Genomic DNA, 20,811 nt, shown 5'->3' on the forward strand with positions numbered 1-20,811 from the left:
CACAGTAGGACACACTGAAACTTGACTTCAGCACAGTGATGTCATTTTGTCCTCTTTGAGAACAAAGGATACCAACACACACAACATGTATCTTTTCTGTGCCTAGTTATTTATATGGCTCCCTGAAGTTAGATGCCATTTTTTCCTTTCTTGTCTCCAGTGCTTCGCATAATGCTTGGCAGGTAGTAAGCTCTCAACAAACATCAGTTGAATGATTATGTGGTAATTTTCATAAGAGTACAAACAACTTACTCTGAGGTTCAATGACCAGATGAGAGATTGCTGCTGATAAGAGAGATTTAATTCAATTCAATTAAAAAGCATTTACCAACTGCCTATTTTCATGGCACTGTGATAGAAAAACAAAAATGAAATCATCCCTGCTCTCAAAGAGTTTACTTTCTACTGAGAGATTACAATACTTACCTTGAGGAATCTAAGGGAAATTTTTGTGGAGGAAAAGATATTCTAATTGTCCTAATTTTTATAACCTCCCTTTTTAATTTGATCCCTTAAAGAGTGAAAAATTCATAGGAAAATGCTCATCACTACCTGCTATCATTTCTGATGTGCTCCAAGCTTTCTTATTCCTTGAGATGTTAAAAATGTGAACATTTCTCTGGTATATACCATGTGTTTCTCTAAGTGCAGTTCAGCAACATATAGAATTGGCCACTTGAAGATTAGGTGCCTATTTTTTCCTCTTTCTTTCTTTCTTATCCCTGTTCATTGTGATTTTTCTGCCTTTCTTTGATTCTCCAGTGGTGCACAGGTGTGGAGGTGAGATATTTTCCCCTTTATGTAAACCTTAAAAGATTGTCCTTCACCAGGTTGATGGCAGTCCCAGCTTTGCACTATTTATCTGAGAATGGAACTTCTATACGCCAATGATTAAATTTGAGTAAATGGGATTCTTGTTGGTTTTTCAAGAAATAATTTAATGAATTCATTTGGCACTATCCAGAGATCACATGTTATTTGGTAAGCGTTCCATTATCATTAAGAAGTAACTAATGGGCAATTAATTTAAGGGATTATACACTTAGCTAATTTGATGATTTTTAATTTTGGTTAGATTAAAATATACAGGATCACATAAATCACGATTAGGCTGGCCCTAATAAGTGAAACCCTCAATTTTCTCCTTGTCACTCAGAAATGGAGCAGAGGGTTGGCTCATTGTTTACTCGTATCTATCCCCCTAGGAAGCCTCTTTAGAGCTGTAGACTGGCCATAAGATCCCTGCTCTTGCCACCACCCTGCTAATTATTTTCTCCCAGGTGTTTTTTTTTTGAGTTGTATCCCGGTGACCCCATTTGACTTTGTCGCACAGAAGAGCATCTGATGTCTCTGACTCTCTGTGCCTTCCATGAGAAATTCCTTCTTAGATCTGCAAACTAAAAGGATCAAATATGGAAGAGTACAATCAAAACTTGAGGCATTTCTGATTGGTTTATGAGTTCAGATCTTGAATTTGGGAAGGTCACACTAGGTAAGGATTCTTAACCTGGAGATAGATTTCCGGGGGGCGGTGGGGGGGCGGTTCTGTGAACTTAGATAAGAAAAACAATTTTTATTTTCACTAACCTTTAACAGAATTGAACATTTCTTTCAATTATGAAGTGAATAAAAAACATTATTCTGAGAAGGGGTCCATAGACTTCACCGGATTGCTAAAGGAATCCATGGTTAAGGTTAAGAATTCCTACTCTAGGGAGATCTGGGAGACTTGGCCAACTAGAGACCCTCCCTAGACTCCACTCTCAAGTGTTCCCAGGTGTGGGCTGCTCACTATAAGGTTTAATAGTCTCAGCACCATCTCAACCTCAGCAAGGGAGACTTGTTATTGGGGGTGATTTTTATTTCTGTGGAATCGTAAGTAGTATTTCTCTCCTCAGCATCTCCTTTCTCTGTTGACTCCTTCCCCTCTTCTTTAAAATGTGCAGCCCCTCCTCCTTTCCTTTGCCCACCTCCTTTTTTATGTATTCTTTGCTCCTATCCAACTGTTTCTCCAACTCGTCCTGTCCCCACCCTTCCCCATACGTCTGATCAGGCCCTCCACCACAGCTGAGTCCTTGTTTCTTCTGTTCCTGCTGAAACTTTTCTTCCTTTAAGGTAGACAAATCCTTAACCTGTGGTCTCTACATAGATTTCAGAGTCTGTGAACTTGGACCAGAAAAATTTTATCTTTATTTCAATGAAGCCTTCACCATTTCTTTCTGCAGACAGTAATCGCTCCCTGTTCAGATTCGTTCCATTCCTTTATCTGGGACTCTCCTTTGTCTCTGTCACATTTGGTTAGAAGTCACCTTGATTTGTGAATGTGCCTAATTTCCTGTTTTAGATTTTAAATTCTGTGACATTAGTTAGTATGTCATTCTCGATCTTTTTATCTTCAGCCTTATGCATAGTGTCTTACACACAGTAGGTGCTTAATAAGTGTTGAACCAGGACTTTAGAAAGACCTTAGGTGGACTCTTCTGTTCCTTCTCACTATCATCTTATAACTTTCCTTCCTTTTATAGTCAAAATACTTGGGTGGATTCCATACTAAAGTTTATGGAAGCTAGATGGTTCAATTCATAAGAATGAGGGACTTGGAGTCAGGAATATCTGAGTTCAAATCCTCCCTCAGACCCTTAGCAGCTATGTGATCCTGGGTAAGTCTGTTGACCTCTTTCAGCCTGTAAAATGGGGATAATAATAGCACCAACCTCCCAGGGTTTTTGTGAGGATCAAATGAGATAATATTTGTAAAGTGTTTAGCAAAATTTGAAGTACTATGGAAATGCTGGCTTTTGTCATAATTATTATTCTTGCTATTAATTTACAATAACAATAAGTTCAGTAATTGGACATGTCAACTTTGAAGAAGGTCTTTTCACTTACAGGTCTTCCCAGGAGTGGTGTGGAGCCAGTTTGAACAGGCTTATGAGAGTTGACTGTTAAATTTTCAGTGCGAGCATTTTATACTTCAGAAATTGACAAATGATACAAATCATTTTGATTTATTGTCTTGTTGATTGTCTAGACTTATGTGAGTAATGCAGATGCAACTTAAAAGCGTGTCTTGTGCACATTTTCCCCCTGGCTGTTAAACATTTACCAGAATTCTCCTAGGAATTCACTGCCAAGATTACCTTCCATCTACATTCGTTAATTATCTTATACATACAAAATTTTCTTCATGTTGTCTCTTCCTAGAAGTTTCTTGAGGACAGGGAACTTTTTCTCAGTGTTTTACAACATTGGTATCAAACTCAAATAGAAAGCAATCCTTTCTCTATGGGCAATATATTTACTTAGAAAAACCACAAATCAACATTATCTATGCTGTATTTTATTTTTTGTTAAATATTTCCCAATTATATTGGGCAAGATGATTCATGAAAGGAATTTTAAAAGAAGGGGCAAATGGTGTGGTAAGGGGATGCAAGGGAGGGTAAAATGAAGGTACTTATTATGGGAAGATGGGAAACAAAGTCCTGTGGAGATGAGTCAGATGTGTAGCCTGGAGAGGAATGGAATCACAACTGATCTGGGTGTTTTTCCTTAAAGTGTAGGCTCTAGGAGGAGCCAACCAATCAGAGGAAGGGGAAGTCCGGGGATAGAGTGAATTTCCCAAGACAAGCAGGTTTCTGCAATATGATAGAGAAATGTAAGAGAGTCGGAACATAGAAATCTCTTTATCACTAGCAGCATTCCAAGAAAACACTTGATGGACTATTTGTCAAGAATATCATGGAGGAGAGTATTATCCGGATAGAAATTGGAAAATAACTTTTCTTACTCAGAGAGTCTGTGGTTCTTTGAATGAATGCTTTACATTTTTTAATACTGGGCAGCTAGGTGGTGTAGTGGATAGAGCACTGGGCTTGGAGTCAGGAAGACTTATCTTCCTGAGTTCAAATTCAGCCTCAGACGCCTACCAGCTGTGTGACCCTGGGAAAGTCACTTAACCCTGTTTGCCTCAGTTTCCTAATCTGTAAAATTAGCTGAAGAAGGAAATGACAAACCATTCCAGTATCTTTGCCAAGAAAACCCCAGGAAAGGTCATGAAGAACCAGACAATTGAAAAACAACTACTTTGCCTCCACTTTTGTACCTATGTTAACTGCTTAGCTATGGTCACTAAGTGAGTTAATGAGAGAAAGTGGACTAAAGCCCAGGTACCTTGTCTGGTCTGATGAAGGGTCTTTTTCATTGCATTAGATTGCAAATAAGTTACTATTACAATTGATTCAACACTTTATTCACAAAGTAAAGGAAGAAAAAGGTCACCAACTAATTCTACATCTTATCTCCAGAGAATTGGTTATAAGTTGCTATGAGTATTTACTGGGGCTTCTGGCAATCTTTGGCAATCCTTCCATGGAGGGAGCCTAATCCTCTGACATGTTCCCACCTAATCATAAACAAGGTTGGATATTTTTGTGTGTGTCTTAATCCTTTCATCCCAGGCTGAGGGTGAAGTGTGGTGCCTCTGGAATGAATTGACATCTTGCCTTTTGCTTCAGTCATTCCTGTCTGTCTAGATTTATACCTGCTAGGCACATCTAGTTCAATGCTCAGTGTCAGGCCCTACAGAATTTAGCAGGGCTTGCTTACAGAAAATAGATGAGTGATGAGGATGTTAGTATGAAGATTAATAGGGGCTTTATTAGGTGTAAGACAAGAGCTGGGCATCTGAGTGCTGGGATATCTGATTCCCAGTAGGGAAAGTAACATAGGTGATGAATGATTAGATATGCCCATACTGAGGTTTGGATACCCCTCAAATGACTCAGTTTGCTTGTCTCTAAAAATAACCAAGAAGAATGAGCTCTGAATGAGCTGCAGGATCTAAGGCCAGCCCTAATAATATGTAAGACTCAATTTTCCCTGGATTTGATTTGACATCCGCCTAGCGAGCAAGGGAATTAGTCATATGAAAACCCCGGGAGTCTTATTTATCCTGATTGTGCTCTCTTTGTGGTTATGAGGCGGGAAGTCTTCCCCTAGGTCTTCCTGGAGTTGAGACGAGACAACTCCGCATCCTTTCTGGCTCTGAATTTCTGTGATTCTGTGATTAAGTAACCTAACAACTAAAGAGCTTAAATGGGATGGTTTGCTCCTCTTTCAGACTGATTAACTGAGGAGGGAGATGAAGGAATAAAAATCTGGAAAGCCTGGGGCTTTGTCACAAAGCCCAGTTGCCTAATAGTGTGATGAGGATGTTTGTTATACTCAAATTTTTTTTTCAATTTATTGTTTTGGATGTTAGACTTTTGTATTTTATCTTTCTCCTGGCTGAGTTAGATTTGGGATCCCTCCTGAGCTAACTACCCACAAACAACATGAATAAGATCCCCACATAATAAATAAGCTTTAGATGTATGAGATAGCCTTAAACTCACCTGGTCAGAGGGAGAAAATTGTCCTTTGTCAAGTGTGACTGGCAGCAGAGATGACCAAACCAGGGGGCCATTTGTTGGGGTTCATTATGTGTCATACTGCTCTGTTGAACTCTGTAAGACAAAGATGTCCTAGGATAATTTACTTGTCTGCCCATCACTAAACTGAAATGCCATATTTGAGTCTGTGTGACGCTGAGGAAAACAATGTGCCCTGAGAATGTGTGGTAATCTTTTGTGATGTCACCTCTAGAATGTCTTGAGTGCTTTGGAGACAAGCTTGTGCGAAGATCCTGCACCTTGAATTTCACTTTGGTATGATTTTATCTTTTATTTTGAAAAAAGAGGTTATTTGAAACATAAACATGTAGTTATCAAGATAGCTGCTCCAAAATATAACATAGGCATAGGGAACAAATAGGTCTAATGGCATTTTCCAAATCATGTACTCACAGAACCCTGGTGTTCTGACTAATGGGAACCAGTAGAGTGATTTAAGAAAATTTCAATGCTGAAATATGAAATATAAAATTAAGTATATTAAAAACATTCTATATAGTGAGTTAAAAATAATCTTATTCCCCTCTAACATCCAACTTTCCCCAAGCTCTGTCTTTTTTCCTGGGGGTGAGTGGGTATTCCATCTCCCCCCCCCATCTCCTGGATCAGCCTTTAAGGTTTGAATTCATGTAGTTCATGCCTCAAAGTGGTCCATGGTTGAATAATTTTAGGAAATGCTGTTCTAAACCATATATTTATTTGAAGCCATGGTCTAGAGGATGAGGTAGAGTGATGTTGCATGTTCTTTTGCACTCAGATTTCCTTCCTTTGGGCATAAATAATTGAGGGTGTATGGTAAGCAAAGAAGCAAAATAACTATTCTTTTTTTCTATGGGTAACTGAGGTTTGAGCGTGGATATGGAAGAAAAAGTATATCATACTTGTTCCACTGAGTATCTCTCTTGGCCAAATTAAAATTCAGAGGGGCATGTGGTATAGGGGGAGGTGCCAGATTTGAGAAGCTTTTTGGTTCCACCTATGATTGACATATCGAAGAAAAATACAGTATGTGATTTTTAGTTAAAGATAGGCTTATTTCTTTCCCAAAATTATTGTGTGTCATCATGAAAATAATGTCAAATATCATCAGAATATTGGGATTTCAGCCCTAGTTCTCTCTGCCACTACTTAGCTTTGTAACCTTGGGGAAGGAACTAAATCTTTTCTTTTCTGAGCTTCATCATCTGTAAAATGAGGTAGCTAGTTCAGATCCGTTGTCTTCAAAGTGAGGACATTAGAATGACCCCACGGGGGTTGTGACTTGGCCCTAATAGATGAATTGATTGATCATTTATCCATTGAGAAGATGGGTCCCATTCTTGTCTCCCCTCCCCACCAGCCAATGGTAGGTCTTGTCTCTAAGACAACTCAACCACTTCCTCTAACACTTCTGTGTAACTTTACTCACTCCCTTGCACATTGGTTATATGGAAATGTGTTGGTCCTTCATGACCCAACTTCTGATCTAGGCACCAGGCAGCATCTGTGTTGGCAAAACTCCATCATTCCTTACCCCTCACTAACTTCACCCAATATCCTCTGGATGGTGACTACTGCAGTCTTTGAGCTCCGGGGAAAAGTAACTATATGCCATCAACCTTGCACAAACTTTTCATTTTTCTTTGGGAAGGAGTGAGTAGCATAGAATGAACAGATACAGATGGATTAAAATGAAATTATCTTTTACTCCCAATGCACTCCTTTTTTGAACTTCCTTATTTCTGGGGAGGGTACCATAATGCTTTGTTACCCAGGTTCTCAACCTCCATCTTAACCTTAACTTCTTATTCAATTGAAACTGTTCTGTTCAAAGTTACCAGCAATCTTTTAATTGCAAGATCCAATGGTCTTTTCTCAATTCTCATCCTTCTCTGACCTCTGTGACTGTGTTTACCACCTCTCTCCTGGGTACTTATTCTTTCTTCTTTCCTAACACTGCTCTCTTGGTTCTCCTATCTCTCTGACCACTCCTTAATTTCCTTTACTTGTTTATATCACATCCCCCAACAGTAAGTATTACCTTTTCTTGATGTGGATGATGTGTGTGTGTGTGTATATGTGTGTGTGTGTGTGTATATCCAGTCATAATCTTTCTCCTGAATTCCAGTCTCACATCATAAGTGCTTATGATGTATATATATATAAATATATATGTTATATATATAAATATATATGTTTTATATATATGTATATATATATATATATATATACCATAGGCATTTCAAAGTCAACATATCCAAAAGGGAATTCATTACCTTTTCCCCTTCACGACCCTCCTCCCAACCCACCTGTTTTCTGAATTTTCCCATTTCTGTTGAGCACACAATTTTACCCATTAGTCACTCAGGCTCTCAACCCTGGTGTTATTGATTTATCCTCACTCTCTCTCACCCCATATGGAAGTCCCGCCATGTTTACCTCCCCAATGTCTCTTGTATTCTTCCTTTTCTGCCTACCCATACAACCATTACCTTAGTTCTACGCCTCATAGCCTCTCACCTAAACTAAAGTAATAGCTTCCTAATTTGATCTCTTTGCCTCAGGTCTATCCCCTCTTTAATAAATCCCTAACATAGCAACCAAAGTGACTTTTTCTTAAAGTGCAGGTCACTTCCTTATTCTTCATTAACTCCAGTGGCTTCCTATTGATTTTAGGATCAAATGTTATTTTATCTGTCTCATCCCCACCCCCACCCACCAGTCCCCTAAGATCACTTCCCTAGTTATATCCTGGCCTCTCACTCACCCACATATGAATCCATTGCCAAATCTTGTTTTTACCCTTGCAACAACATCTCATATATTCCTTTTTTCTCCCATTCATACAGCTATCACCCTATATTTAGGCTCTCATCAATTTGCCTGGATTATGGCAATAGGCTTCTAATTAGTCTCCTTGTCTGTAGTCACTTCTTAGCCCTACCCATCATCAGTTCATTTCCCAAAGTGTTTTTCCCAAAGCTTCTAGGTCAGCCTGTGTGTGTTTCCCCTTCTTCCCCTCATTAAACTCAACTGGCTCCCTATTATCTGTAGGATCAAATATAAAATCCTTTGACATTTAAAGCTCTTCATTACCTGGCTCCTTCCTCCATTTCTAGTCTTTTTACACTTAATTCATTCCCTGTTCTATGACCTAGCTATATTGATCTACTCAAACACAAATACTTCATCTCTAACTACTCCTTGTATTAGATGGTTGACCCTTATGCCTAGAGTGTTCTCACCTTCCTCACCTCTAAATCTTGACTTTTTCAAGGTTCAGGACAACTCCCACCTTCTGCAGGAGACCTTTCCTGGTCCTCTCAGTTGTATCTTCCCCTCGAAGATCATCTCATACTTACTCTGTGTATGACTTCTTTGTACACATATATGTACATGCTGCCTTCCACATAAGAATGTGAACTCCTTGGGAACAGGATTATTTTTGCTTTTATTTGTATCCCCAGTAAGTGATTAATAAATGCTTTCTGATGATCTGACTAGTGTATATAATTATCAGTATAGTAACTATCATGTAGTAGCATAATTTATAAATGGGTAACTATGGAGACATGCACAGAAATTTGTTTCTACGAAAACAAGAGTGCAATCAAAAAAAGTTTGGAAACTCCTGGACTGGATAATTTTTGTTTTAAAAATATATGTTTTATTGAACATTTTTAAAACATTACTGTTCTATCTTAATGACACCCCCTCATTATAAACCTCCCTTGTAACAAAGAAGTACAACTGAGTAAAAATCCATGCAACATCCCTCCGTAGAGAGCACAGCCTTATTTCTTTCCCAGAGTCCATCACTATTCTGCTGTTAGACAGGGTCATGTTTCATTGGCTATAAAGATGATCTTTCTTTATAGCCTCCTGCCAGCACTAAAATTTCTAATCATTCTATGAAATGGTCCACCATTTCAAAACACTTACCTAAGACTTGAGGGGAGGGGATCAAACTGGTGCTTAGTCTAAGTAATGTTAAAGGGACCATCATTTTGACCAGTCAAAACAACTGTCATTACCTCTATGCCTACTTACCAAAGATGAAGAAGATGGGGGTTACAAATTTTCTGGCATCAGCAGGGAGAACAAAGCCTATGGAGCTGGCCAGAGGTATGATAGTAGCTTTCAGTACCTGGTTTCCGATTTACCAAATCGCTTTTCATTTGGTTGCTAGTAGATGCTACCAGAGGTTTGGATTGTCTCCTGTTGCTATGTCACAATGGGGGCTGCCCTATTCATTGCCCTCCACCTTGTTTGCACACTTCAGTCACTCAGCCTGAAATGTGGAATGAAGGAGTCAAAAGTAAAGGTAAAGCCTAAAATGCTTCATATAGGAATGACCGGGGTGAAAACAGCTTATTAGTGATCAGAGAGCGATTTTGAAAGCTGACCCTCCCCAAAAGAGTTTTCAGAAGGAAAACAGAGAATGGGAGGAAAATGATTGAAATTCTTTCTCTTAGTAGAAGAAATTGTAACAACTTGGGGCGAGGGTGACCAGATGGATTGCACAAGATGCCAAGAGAGCATTGGCAATTCAGGACACTCTGATTCAAAATATATTTACAGCCTTACGTTGAACAGATCATTTTCTACCAATTTCATGCCATACTGATTAACTAGAATTAAATCTGTATCTCCTTATGAGAAGATGCTGCTTCTGGTGGTGGAATAATAACATAATGGTTGTATGAGTATGGGAAGGTTTATGTTTAGGACTTAAATACTGGTAGTTTTTTGGTTTGTTTTGTGTTGGCATGGTGGTGTGGGTGGACATAGAGGTGGCCAGCAGCTCCTGGAAGAATCTATTACTGTTGGTAGCTCTTTCTTTTGGGATTCTGTCTATCCGCCCCATTAGGTCTGTGCATTAATATTTTGAGAGGCAGCATGGTGTGATTAACAGAGAGACAGTCTCAGAGTCAGAAAGATGGATTCTAGTTCAGCTTCTGACACAAATCAATTGTGTGATCCTGGGTAAGTCATTTAACTTTCTAGTGTCCTCAGGAGATCAGCTTTCTGAAGTTGTTGATCTGCATTAGTAGAGAATGTTCCCTCAGGTCTGGTAAACCTCCCCTTGCCATACACACACACACACACACACACACACACACACACACACACACACACACACACACACATACACACCAAAAAACTTATGGACAAGTGATAAAAATACAAGATATGGAAAACCAGGAGAGGAAAGAAAGGGAAATGATGTGATTTAGAAGAATTTTTCCCTGAAAGATCTATCCTTGATGGTAGCTATGTCTGTGACTTGGCAGTCAATTCATAGAAAGTAAGGACCCAAGGCTGATGAAGGATATAGTAGATGGTTAGACAGACAGAAGAATAGGAGGTGGGCAGTGTGTTGGGGGAGGGAATATTTACCAAACTTGATTCTGTGCTTTGGAGGAGGGGAGTATTCATTCTTCCTCTGCACAATGGAGGGGTCTATGGAAGATTAGGCATGGGATGCATAGAATGCTTTCTGGTGATGTGTAATGAAGATGGATAACATCTTCCCAAGGGCTCATTGGCATTGGCTGAGGGTTAGTATCCTGGGGATTAGATATTCTGTTCCTGTGACATGTCTTTCAAGAAATTGGAGACAATCTGTCCTCTTGCTGTGTAAGGAATACTCCTAGAAAAGAGAGGTTACTCTTTTCCAAAGTGCTTTGAACTACTACTGTGTTGTATTAAGCAAAAAAATTGCCTGATGCATCAAACAAAGATAAGAGTAGAATTTCTGGCCCTGGTTTCATCAATAACTAGTTCTGTGGCTTTGGGCACATCAGGTCTTATCAGAGCCTTACAGCTCCCCATCTGTAAAATGAAAGAACTGGGCTAAATGAGGAGCTAGGAATTTTTTGAGGGGAGAGAAAGAACTTATTTTGTAAGATAAATAGAATATAGCTTTTTGAAGAACCACACTTTCTTGTGTACATACATCACAGAGTCATAGATTTAGAACTAGAAGAGATCCTTAGAGGTCATCTTATTCAACCAGATAAGAAACTCAGGCCCAGGGTTGGTGACTTGCCTAAGGTCACACAGGTTGCAGAGTCTAGGACTCAAACTCAGGTCCTAGTTTTTTTTTAACTGTCCCAGATATAGATCAGCTCAGATGACACTTCTTTTCTGATTCTCCTAGTCATTAGCATGTATCTTTGCCACCTAAAAGTATATTATATTTATTCATCTGTTCAAATATTGTTTACCCTTCCTTCTCCTCCCTCTCCTACCCCCAGTAAAAATGTCAGCTCCCTGAGGTATGGGGCTATTTTTACCTTTAATTTTTTTATTCCCAGCAATTCACACAGTTGACTTGTACATAGCTGACAATAAATGCTGATTTAATTGAATTATGTGTGTATATATATGTATATATATATATATATACATATATGTATACATATATATTTTTGTTGTTAGAGGTTTGGTACCAATCTCCTCTATGCTGTTTTACATATTGTCATTTTATTTAATTCATTCACAGTGCATTGGGAGGCAGCCTAGTATGATAAGAAAATAAAGACTTGGTCTTGAGATCTGTGTTCAGACTCATCTCTGACACATCTTGCCTGAATGGCTGTAGGCAAATCATTTAACACCTCAGTATCCCCAAGAAATTCTCTAAGAAGACCAAAAGTGCAGAGCAGGTATCTGTATCTTTATTGGTAAAGGGGCTTACTCCTACAGAGTTCTGGTGAAAACAAACCAACCCTATGAACAAGAGTTGTGTCCAACTCTTCATGATCTCATGGACCATATCACATCAGTGCTGTCCACGGGGTTTTCTTGGCAAATATACTGTTTTGATTTACCATTTCCTTTTCCAGTAGACTAAGGCAAACAGAGTTTAAGTGACTTGCCCAAGGTCATCACACAACTAGTAAATGTCTGAGGCCAGATCTGAATGCAGGTGTTTCTGATTCCAGGCCCAAGGCTCTATCCACTGGGTCATTAGCTGGCTTCTACGTAAACAGTGGTTAAGTGATGTCAAGGTCACATAGCTAGTAAATACTGAAGTTGGATTCGAACTCGGGTCTTCCTTACTGCAGATCCAGTGTTCTATCCACTGAGCCACCTAGCTGCCTCACATACATAATGCCAAATAATGACTATTAGTGTACTTTAATGATGTCAACTAAAACACAGATATAGGCTCATTTACTTTATCTGTACATCGAAAACCCACTGCCCCCCAACCCCAACTTTAAGGTCTCTTCTTTCTGTCTGGTTGTAATTCCACAACTAAAATAATCTTTTCTCTTTCCTAGTCACTCTTACTCTGCTCCAGAGTGCTTCCAAGATGTCAGGAAGCCAGTATATCAGGGTGGAAAAAACTCCAGCTTTCAAGTATGAGGATCAGAGTTCAAATCCTCTCTCTGCTTTTATTGCCTTTTTGGCCTCAGACAAATTAATAATTTGCCTGAATCTCAATTTTTTCACCTGGGAAATGCAGGGGCTAGACAAAATGGCCTCCGAGGTCCTGTCCAACTTTAGATCTATGGTCTGCCTAGGGAGCTTTAGGAGGGTAGGAGTGTCCACTATTTTGTCAACAGGATTTACAGTGCTCCATTTCACTATACAAGCGCCTCTGGGTCTCCAGCCCATCAGATCTTTTCTTTCTCCTCTATTACATTGCAAATTCACACAGTTTGCTATTTGTTATCACCTCTAGGTCTATTCAGGCTTTATTGATTTCCACTTTTTCTTTCTCACATTAAATATTTGTGTTCCTGATTTATTTCCCCCCAGTGCATTGACTTGCAGTGTTTTTTTCCAAGCTGTCATTGTTATTTCTTGCCTGGAAGCCTGACCTGTGAGTTCCCTTTGTAGACAGCAGTTTCAGTTCTCCCTGGTATTTGCAACATTTCCCAGTTGGAGGAGGCTCTGAGAATTTCATTAAGGTATTGTTTACTCCTAGATCCTTAATGAAGATTCTAAATAAAATTGGAATGAACACAACAGATTCTCCCCTCCTAGGCTGCTTCCTGACACATTTTCATTTCTCATTACCCTTTGTTTGTGTCTGTCCTTCAGACACGTGGAGCCCCCTGACAGTACTCATATCTGTGCCAATTTAAATAAATGTTTGGAGTAAGATTTCAAGAGATTCTGTGTCAAATGCTTAACTAAAAGTACGATATATGACATCTCCTTTATCCTCTGTCTGCTTCTGTTGTAACTATGAAAAAACACACCCTGCAATCAAATTTGTCTTCCTGGGATTTATGAGCACATGCTGTTTATTGCCGATTATCCTTCACATGGCAGCAAATTTTTTCTTCTGCTAATGTATAGACTTGGTTGTTGCACCTGGAGCCAAGTTACATTTAAAGATCTATGTTAAGGGAGGATCTCTAACTCCCTCACTCTCTCTCTGTCTCTGTCTCTGTCTCTCTCTGTGTGTGTCTCTCTCACTTTCACTCTCTCTCTCCCTCACTCACTCTCTCTGTATCTGTCTCTGTCTCTCCCTATCCAGAGTGAAAACTGGTACCATCTTTGGTTTTTCCTTTGGAGTTTTCCATCTTTCTAGTTCTGCAATTCAATTTTATTCAGTTTAATGGATATGTATTAAGCATGTGTGGTATGATTTGAACTGAGAATGAAAAGATGAAAAACTATTTGTGGTCTCTGCCCTCAAAGGGTTTACATCTAATGGGGAATGCAACATCTCCCCATTACATAAATATAGAATCTCAGATGTGGAAGGGAACCTCAGGGGTCATCTAGTCCAAAGTGTTTTTTTCTTTTAATTGGGATCTGTAATTTCCTTGTATGGTAACTCCCAATGAAGTAACTCTCTAACAAAGCAGATAAGCAACTTTTAAAATTTAGCCTAAAAAAGTTTAAACCATGCTTGAATAAAATCCCCTCTATAACCTCTCTAAAAATGGTCAGTCAGCTAATCTCTACAAGCTTTTGAAGACTTCCATTGAGGAGGAGCTAGCTCAAGAAGACCTGTGTTCAAATCTGTCCTCAAACACTTACTTAACTTGTGTGACCCTGTGCAAATTATTTTAACCCTATTTTACCTCAGTTTCCTTATCTGTAAAATGAGCTGGAGAAGGAAATGGCAAAAAGCTCCAGTATTTTTGCCAAAAAGCCACAAATAGGGTTGTGGAACAGCAAGGACCTTGGCATACACAGGAGGGCCTGCTGTACAGGTTCTTAGTTCTGCTTTTCTAAAAGGAAAGCAACTTTTGAGGGGCCAACTTTAATCAAGCACATGTATCATTCACTTAGTTCAGGGGAAAAAGTCAGCACCCTGAACTTTAGGGAAAATACAAACAGAAACTGCAAGCAGAAATTATACAGAAGGACCAACAGATAGGGCTTCCAACAATAGGCAATACATACATCACAGATCAACAGACAGATCCAATTGTCTGACCATTACGTACATACATATAGAGAGTGAAGCATCAACATCTGAGTTTTCAAAGCTGGGTCAGGGCCGACTTCTTAGTGGCTACCAAGAGTCTCATCTGGCCAACTAAACACTTCCAAAGAGTAAGCCCCAAAACAAAAACCTCACCTCAGAGAACATATACACTTTTCAGAGCCAGAGAGCATCACAACCCTTGAGAACCAGTGCCTCACTAGAAGTGAGCAAAAAGTGTGGGCCTTCCTACAAAACAAATCTCCCCTAATCAAACTTCCCTTAATGGGCAGGCCTATTAATAGGTGGGGAAGATCTTTAACTCTCATTAACGTAATTAACATTACAGGTCCTGACAAGTTGGACAGGACTGAACAACAAGTGAGGAGGATGTTCTGTCAGCCCATTCCACTTTTGAATAACTCTAATGGATAGGAAGTTTTTCCTTCCATTAAGCCCAATTCTTGTGTTTAGGTACAGTGAGTGTATTCAGAGTAATCAAAAGTAGTCTAGGAAAATTTTAGATAGAAGAGATTACTTTCAGACAGGTAGGGGAAAGTATGGTGGTGAAAAAAAATAGTGTCAGAGAAGGCTTCCTAAAGGAAAGGCATCTGAATTCAAGCTTGAATAGGATTTAAATAGGCCAAGAGGAGGGCCTTCCAGGCTTAAATCTTATGATATGTGGAGGTAGATGCTGCTAATGTCTGAATAGAATTGAGCTGGCTTCTGTGATCTTCATAATAGCTCCTATTGTTGTTAGTCGTTTCAGACACTTCATGACCCTATTTGGGGTTTTCTTGGCAAAGATCCTGGAGTGGTTTGCCATTTCCTTCTCCAGCTCATTTTAAAGATGAGGAAACTGAGGCAAACAAGGTTAAGTGACTTGCCCAAGATCACACAGCTAGTAAGTGTCTGAAGCCAGATTTGAACTCAGGTGTTCCTGACTCCAGACCCAGTGTTCTATCCACTATGCCATCTAGCTATAAAATAGTTGTTTAAAGATATTAGTTAGCAAGTTTGGCCAGAGAAAGTTATTGTAGTACAGTAGAAAGAATGGTTGCTTTGGAATCAGAAGATGTGGGTTCAGATCCTGGTTCTATTACTTTTATCTGTTATACTTTGGGCAAGTCGCTTGACTTCTTTGATCTAGCCTCAGTCTCATGTGTAAAAGTTGAATTAGATTAATCAATTAACAAGTATTTCTTAAGGTCACTTCTACCTTTAAATCTATAATCCCATGACTCTCCTCCAGGGCACACTTGAACATTTTACCCAACGGCCTGTGGGTAGCCTGCCCACAATTTCCCAAGAGTCAAGAGACGAACAAACTTTGGCATTAGGCTACTGAGCTCTACCTTCAAAAAGAACCTAGTCCCACCCCTTACTGACATTAAGCAGGTCATTATTCATTGGAAACTCTGACTCTAGAAATCTTCCTGAAAAGTTCTACTCCTTAGAAAAACCACCAAATCACTCGGCATCAGGACCAGCTCTGCGAACAGTTGTGAAGTAGATGGAGCTTATCTTTGAAGCCCCTCCCCTGTTCTTTGCTGTGTCCTCTCTGCCCTGCCCCTTGCTCAGGTGTCTCTATTGACAGAAAGGGACAGAGATTCAAATAATGCAGTCACTCTTAGGTGTGGATTTCTTCTCCTTATTTTATAAGAGGATAGTGCTCTTTGATCCAAAGGAATGAATTCCTAATGGTGGATTTTCTAGCCCTTGCTAAAATGTGTGTGGGATAGGGTTTGACCAGAGGAACTTTCTGAGCACCCCTTAAATCCATATCCTATGGGCAGCTCTTTCCAATTCTAAGTTCCCACTAAAACCTATGATTGTTGTGTTTGTCCTTTGTTTTCAAAGAGGACCATGACATCAGGGAGGTAATGACATGAGTTGCACTTGACTTTGATTTGAATGAGGGAGGGCTGTGCCAGGTCACCAGCCTCACTTCTCCTCCTGGGCCATCTGAATCCAGTGACCAAGATATTCATTAGGATGATGGAGATGGTCCAGGATGCACTGGGAGGCTCTGGCCATTTTAGGCTAAAGCCTGGTCAGGTTCTCACTTACCTATGATTACATAATTCCGATTGGCTGTATGTTTGTCCATTTCATGGTACTATCAAAATCCAGGTAGTAATCAATTTTATATATCCGTGTACACAGATACATACACATATACAGATGTACATGTTACACATATACATATATACATGTTTGCATATCTACATACATATTCAAATGATTACACACATATATGTATATATACATATATACATACACATGTATGTATGTGTGTATTCATTTGAGTCTATAGATTAAATATGACTATATATTTAGAAATATATAATTTTTATGTATTTAACAACACCTCTCTTCTTCATAATCTTGTTCTTTCCTTTCTCCAAGTTGAGGAGTGCACATTGAGCATTCATTCCCCTGTACATACTTTGTTAGGCACGGTCTCTTTCCTCTGTGAATTAGCTTCCCTTATCTCTAACAGAGAACATCGGTTCATCTTGCCTTAGGATTTTTTAAAAAAGCAATTGGTTCTAACTGCCTGGGTGTTTGATCAGTGGTTGAGTGGAAACATTTGTGATGAACGGGTGCCCTGGTAGTGTGATAGACCACAGAGCTTTTCTTGGGATTAAATGAATATCTAGGGGAGAGTAACTCCAGCTACAAAACACGCCCGGCGCTGGTCTGTCTGCCAGAAATGCACAGAATTAGGTGTTCGCTCAAAGCCCAGGGCTAAGAGATTTGTCCTGGTGGCACTTACTCCAAAACATTCTTTAATTTGCTATGGCTGTGGCTGTACTAGTTTCATTATGAACAACTGTGGAATGCTTTTCAGACTCTTTGACTTGCAGAAAGTCCTTGAAGAAAAAAAAAAACCCACAGTGCAATTAAACACACACACATTATTCTAAAATACAATACAAGAGATTTTCAAACTTTATGAAATTCTAAAGTTGTTTTTTAAAAATTTCCCATTCTGGAATGCCGGAGTATATTCTACTATAGACTAGGGGGAGGGAACCTGCTCCCTTGAATCCACGGGTGGCCCTCTTGGTCCTCAAGTGTGGCCCTTTGACTGAATTCAAACTTCTTCAAAAAGGATTTGTTTTATATAACTTGGACTCAGTCAAAAGGCCACACCCGAGGACCTAGAAGGCCACATGTGTGGCCATTAGGCCAAAAATTCCCCACCCTCAAACAGACCCAGAATAAATGTCTTCCTGGACTGCAGATTCCTTTAAGGAACTCTCGAGTTGTGCATTTTATGAAATGAAGCTAGAAAGTCACTGAAATAGGAGAGTGATATTGCAATGTGACTATTATCTTAGTCTATTAAATATGTTTTGATATACAATGGGAGCTATTTAAAATGAAATTTTAATGTAAACTTGAATGTAGCATAAAAAATGCATTTGCCCCCTCTTCTTTCCCTAACATACTTTGCCTGGATTAGATACCAGGGACGACTTGAAGTCCCTAACAGGTATGAAAAATACAGTATTGACTTTTGGGAACAGGGGCACCAAAAACACAATGATACTTTAAAATATAGGAGATTTCACTGATATGGGTATTCCCTCCATATATCTGGGCTACAATTTTACCATACCACAATGAACAGTTTCATGAGTTGCTGCTGTGGAAAAAACAGTTGTGTTGTGGACAATTTGGGTGGGGAGGTAAACCATCCTTTCAAAAAACTTAGATAATCTGGTCCCCAGACAAAAACTCATAACTCAACTGTATTTTGGTAGTAAGACATGATAGACTTTGTGCTGTAATAGCTTTAAGCAACCACAATGAGGAATTAGCAGAAAGCTTCAGTAAAGAGGGGGAAGACAAATTTAAATTAAATAAATTAATCGGTAGATGGATGAATAAATAAATGACAATGTTTTTTCCATCAAGGAGCTTATATGTTTAGTTGAGGCAGAAAAAAATAGACATATGAGAATAATAAAAAAGCAACCGTGGGAAAAAAATATTCTATATAGAATCAAAAGGCCTGGGTTCAAATTTCATTCCTGTCAGTTATTATCTGTATGATCTTGAGCAAAGCTGTCTAGACTTCCATATTCTATAAAATGAGGATCAAGTCAATTAACAGGCATTTATCATTTGACTGTTACACTTTAGACACTGTGCCAGACGTTTGAGAACATGAAGACAAAAACGAAACATCTCTGTCCTCAGTAATCTTCTCATTCTAACTTCTACTGTGCTTCTACATCTTGATAAATGTGTTTATATTAGTGGCATTTGCTAAAAAAATTCATGATCAACATTGCTATAGTGATGCCAATTCATATCCCTGGTGGACATGTCCAGGATACATATTAGAAAACAGACACTCAGTCTGAGTCACATGTGCCCCATACCAGAATGAAATATGCACATGCACACACACATACACACATACACATATATATGTAATATGTATTATATATAAATAAAAGTATAATAAAACAAAGATAATATTAATACATAGTTTTCTAAGTCAATATGCAACCCTAAGTGATTCTTGTGTATGGTTTAATAGCCCCTATTTCTGTTTGAGTTTGACACCATTATCTTAAAATGTTTGGTTTTCAAAGGAAGGAATCTAAGCTATCAACTGCCATATGAAAAAAATTCTTCAAATTGCTAATAATTTAGATGTGCAAATTAGGGCAATTCTGAAGTTCTACATCATAACCATCAGATTGACAAACACGCCCATAATGAAAAAATGACCATTGTTGGAGGAGCTTCAGGAAAACAGGTACATTAATGCACTTTTGGTAGAGTGGTAAATTGGTCTATCCCTTTAAAAAACAAATCGAAACTATGCTAGCCAAACTCTAACCCTTGGACTTAATGATTTCACTACTAGGCCAATAATCTAACATCCAGAAAGGAGGAAAAGTGCACACATCCAAAAATATTTATAGCAAAGCTCTTTTTGTAATGTCAAAGGAAATGGAGTTAAGAGGTTGGTCATGTACTGGGGTAATGACTACACAGTGATGATATATGAGTGTAATAGAATATTATTGTGCCATAAAAAATGATGGACGATGAAAAGGACAGTTTTAGAGCAACCTAAGAAGAAGACTTATATGGGAAGATGCAGAGTGAAGTGAGCAGAACCAGGAAACTAATTCGTACAATTACAACTTTGTAAAGACAAAAAACTTTGAAAGACTTAAGAACTCTGAACAACCCAATGACTGGTCATGATTCCAGAGGACTGATTATGAGGAATGCTACCCACTTTCTGAAAGAAGTAAAGGATTCAAGATGCTCAACAAGACATACATTTTCAGAAATGGCTTTTGTAGGAATTTGTTTCACTTGATTATGAATATTTGTTATGAGGTCTTTGTATCTCTCTCTTTTTTTTACTCCAGTTTTCAGGGGGAATGGAAGAGAAAGATGTTAGGCTGTTAAGGAAGAAAGAAAGATAAAGAAAAGAAGATGGATTTTTGAAGGATTTTTTTTTTAATACACAGAAGAGAACAGAAGGATTCATAGGCAAGCAGGATGGCTGTGAAAGTTATATGTGAAATTTGTTATGTATTTGAAAATGAAAGCAAGTTGTTTGCAATGGAGATTTGCAGTTTCATGCACAATCCTTTTTTTCTGTTCTAATGTATGTGTATATATATTATATACACATATGTTAGAACATATATACATATATATTAGAACATATGGAAATACCCATTTTATTTGATTTGATTTGGTATCTATTCAGTTCAGGGTAAAAACAAAATTAAAAAGATTTTTTTTTTTAAAAAAAGGACTCTTTGCCTTGCAGAAAGCAGTAACATAGAAAAGGACATTAAATTAGAAAAGACCTTAAAGATGATTCTAGTCCAACCATTCCCCCCCTCCCCATTTCACAAAGACTGAGGTGCAGAGAGAAAAACGACTTTGCCTAAGGTCATACAAGTAATAAGAGGCAAAGCTTGATTTGGA

General features: G+C 38.7%; 1 protein-coding gene and 1 long non-coding RNA gene across 3 annotated transcripts in view; one reads left to right on the forward strand and one right to left on the reverse strand.

Moving 5' to 3' along the window:
* Positions 1–3,323: 3,323 nt before the first annotated feature.
* Positions 3,324–9,591, reverse strand: LOC140509578 (uncharacterized). Its single transcript, XR_011968824.1, has 3 exons — positions 9,483–9,591; positions 5,397–5,507; positions 3,324–3,638 (listed from the first exon to the last, which is right to left on the reverse strand). It is a non-coding gene; the product is annotated as an uncharacterized lncRNA (long non-coding RNA).
* CBY2 (chibby family member 2) overlaps positions 5,504–20,811 on the forward strand; it is a 46,243-nt gene continuing 30,935 nt past the window's right edge. The window contains exon 1 of one of the 2 annotated variants that reach the window (XM_072617203.1): positions 5,504–5,708. In XM_072617203.1, the coding sequence (XP_072473304.1) occupies positions 5,634–5,708 (75 nt within the window). In that variant the 5' untranslated portion in view covers positions 5,504–5,633. Of the gene's footprint in view, positions 5,709–9,651; positions 9,757–20,811 lie in introns of those variants that run through there. The other variant, XM_072617202.1, reaches the window with a different exon arrangement.

The sequence above is a fragment of the Notamacropus eugenii genome, chromosome 6, assembly GCF_028372415.1.
Source record: "Notamacropus eugenii isolate mMacEug1 chromosome 6, mMacEug1.pri_v2, whole genome shotgun sequence".
NCBI lineage: Eukaryota > Metazoa > Chordata > Mammalia > Diprotodontia > Macropodidae > Notamacropus > Notamacropus eugenii.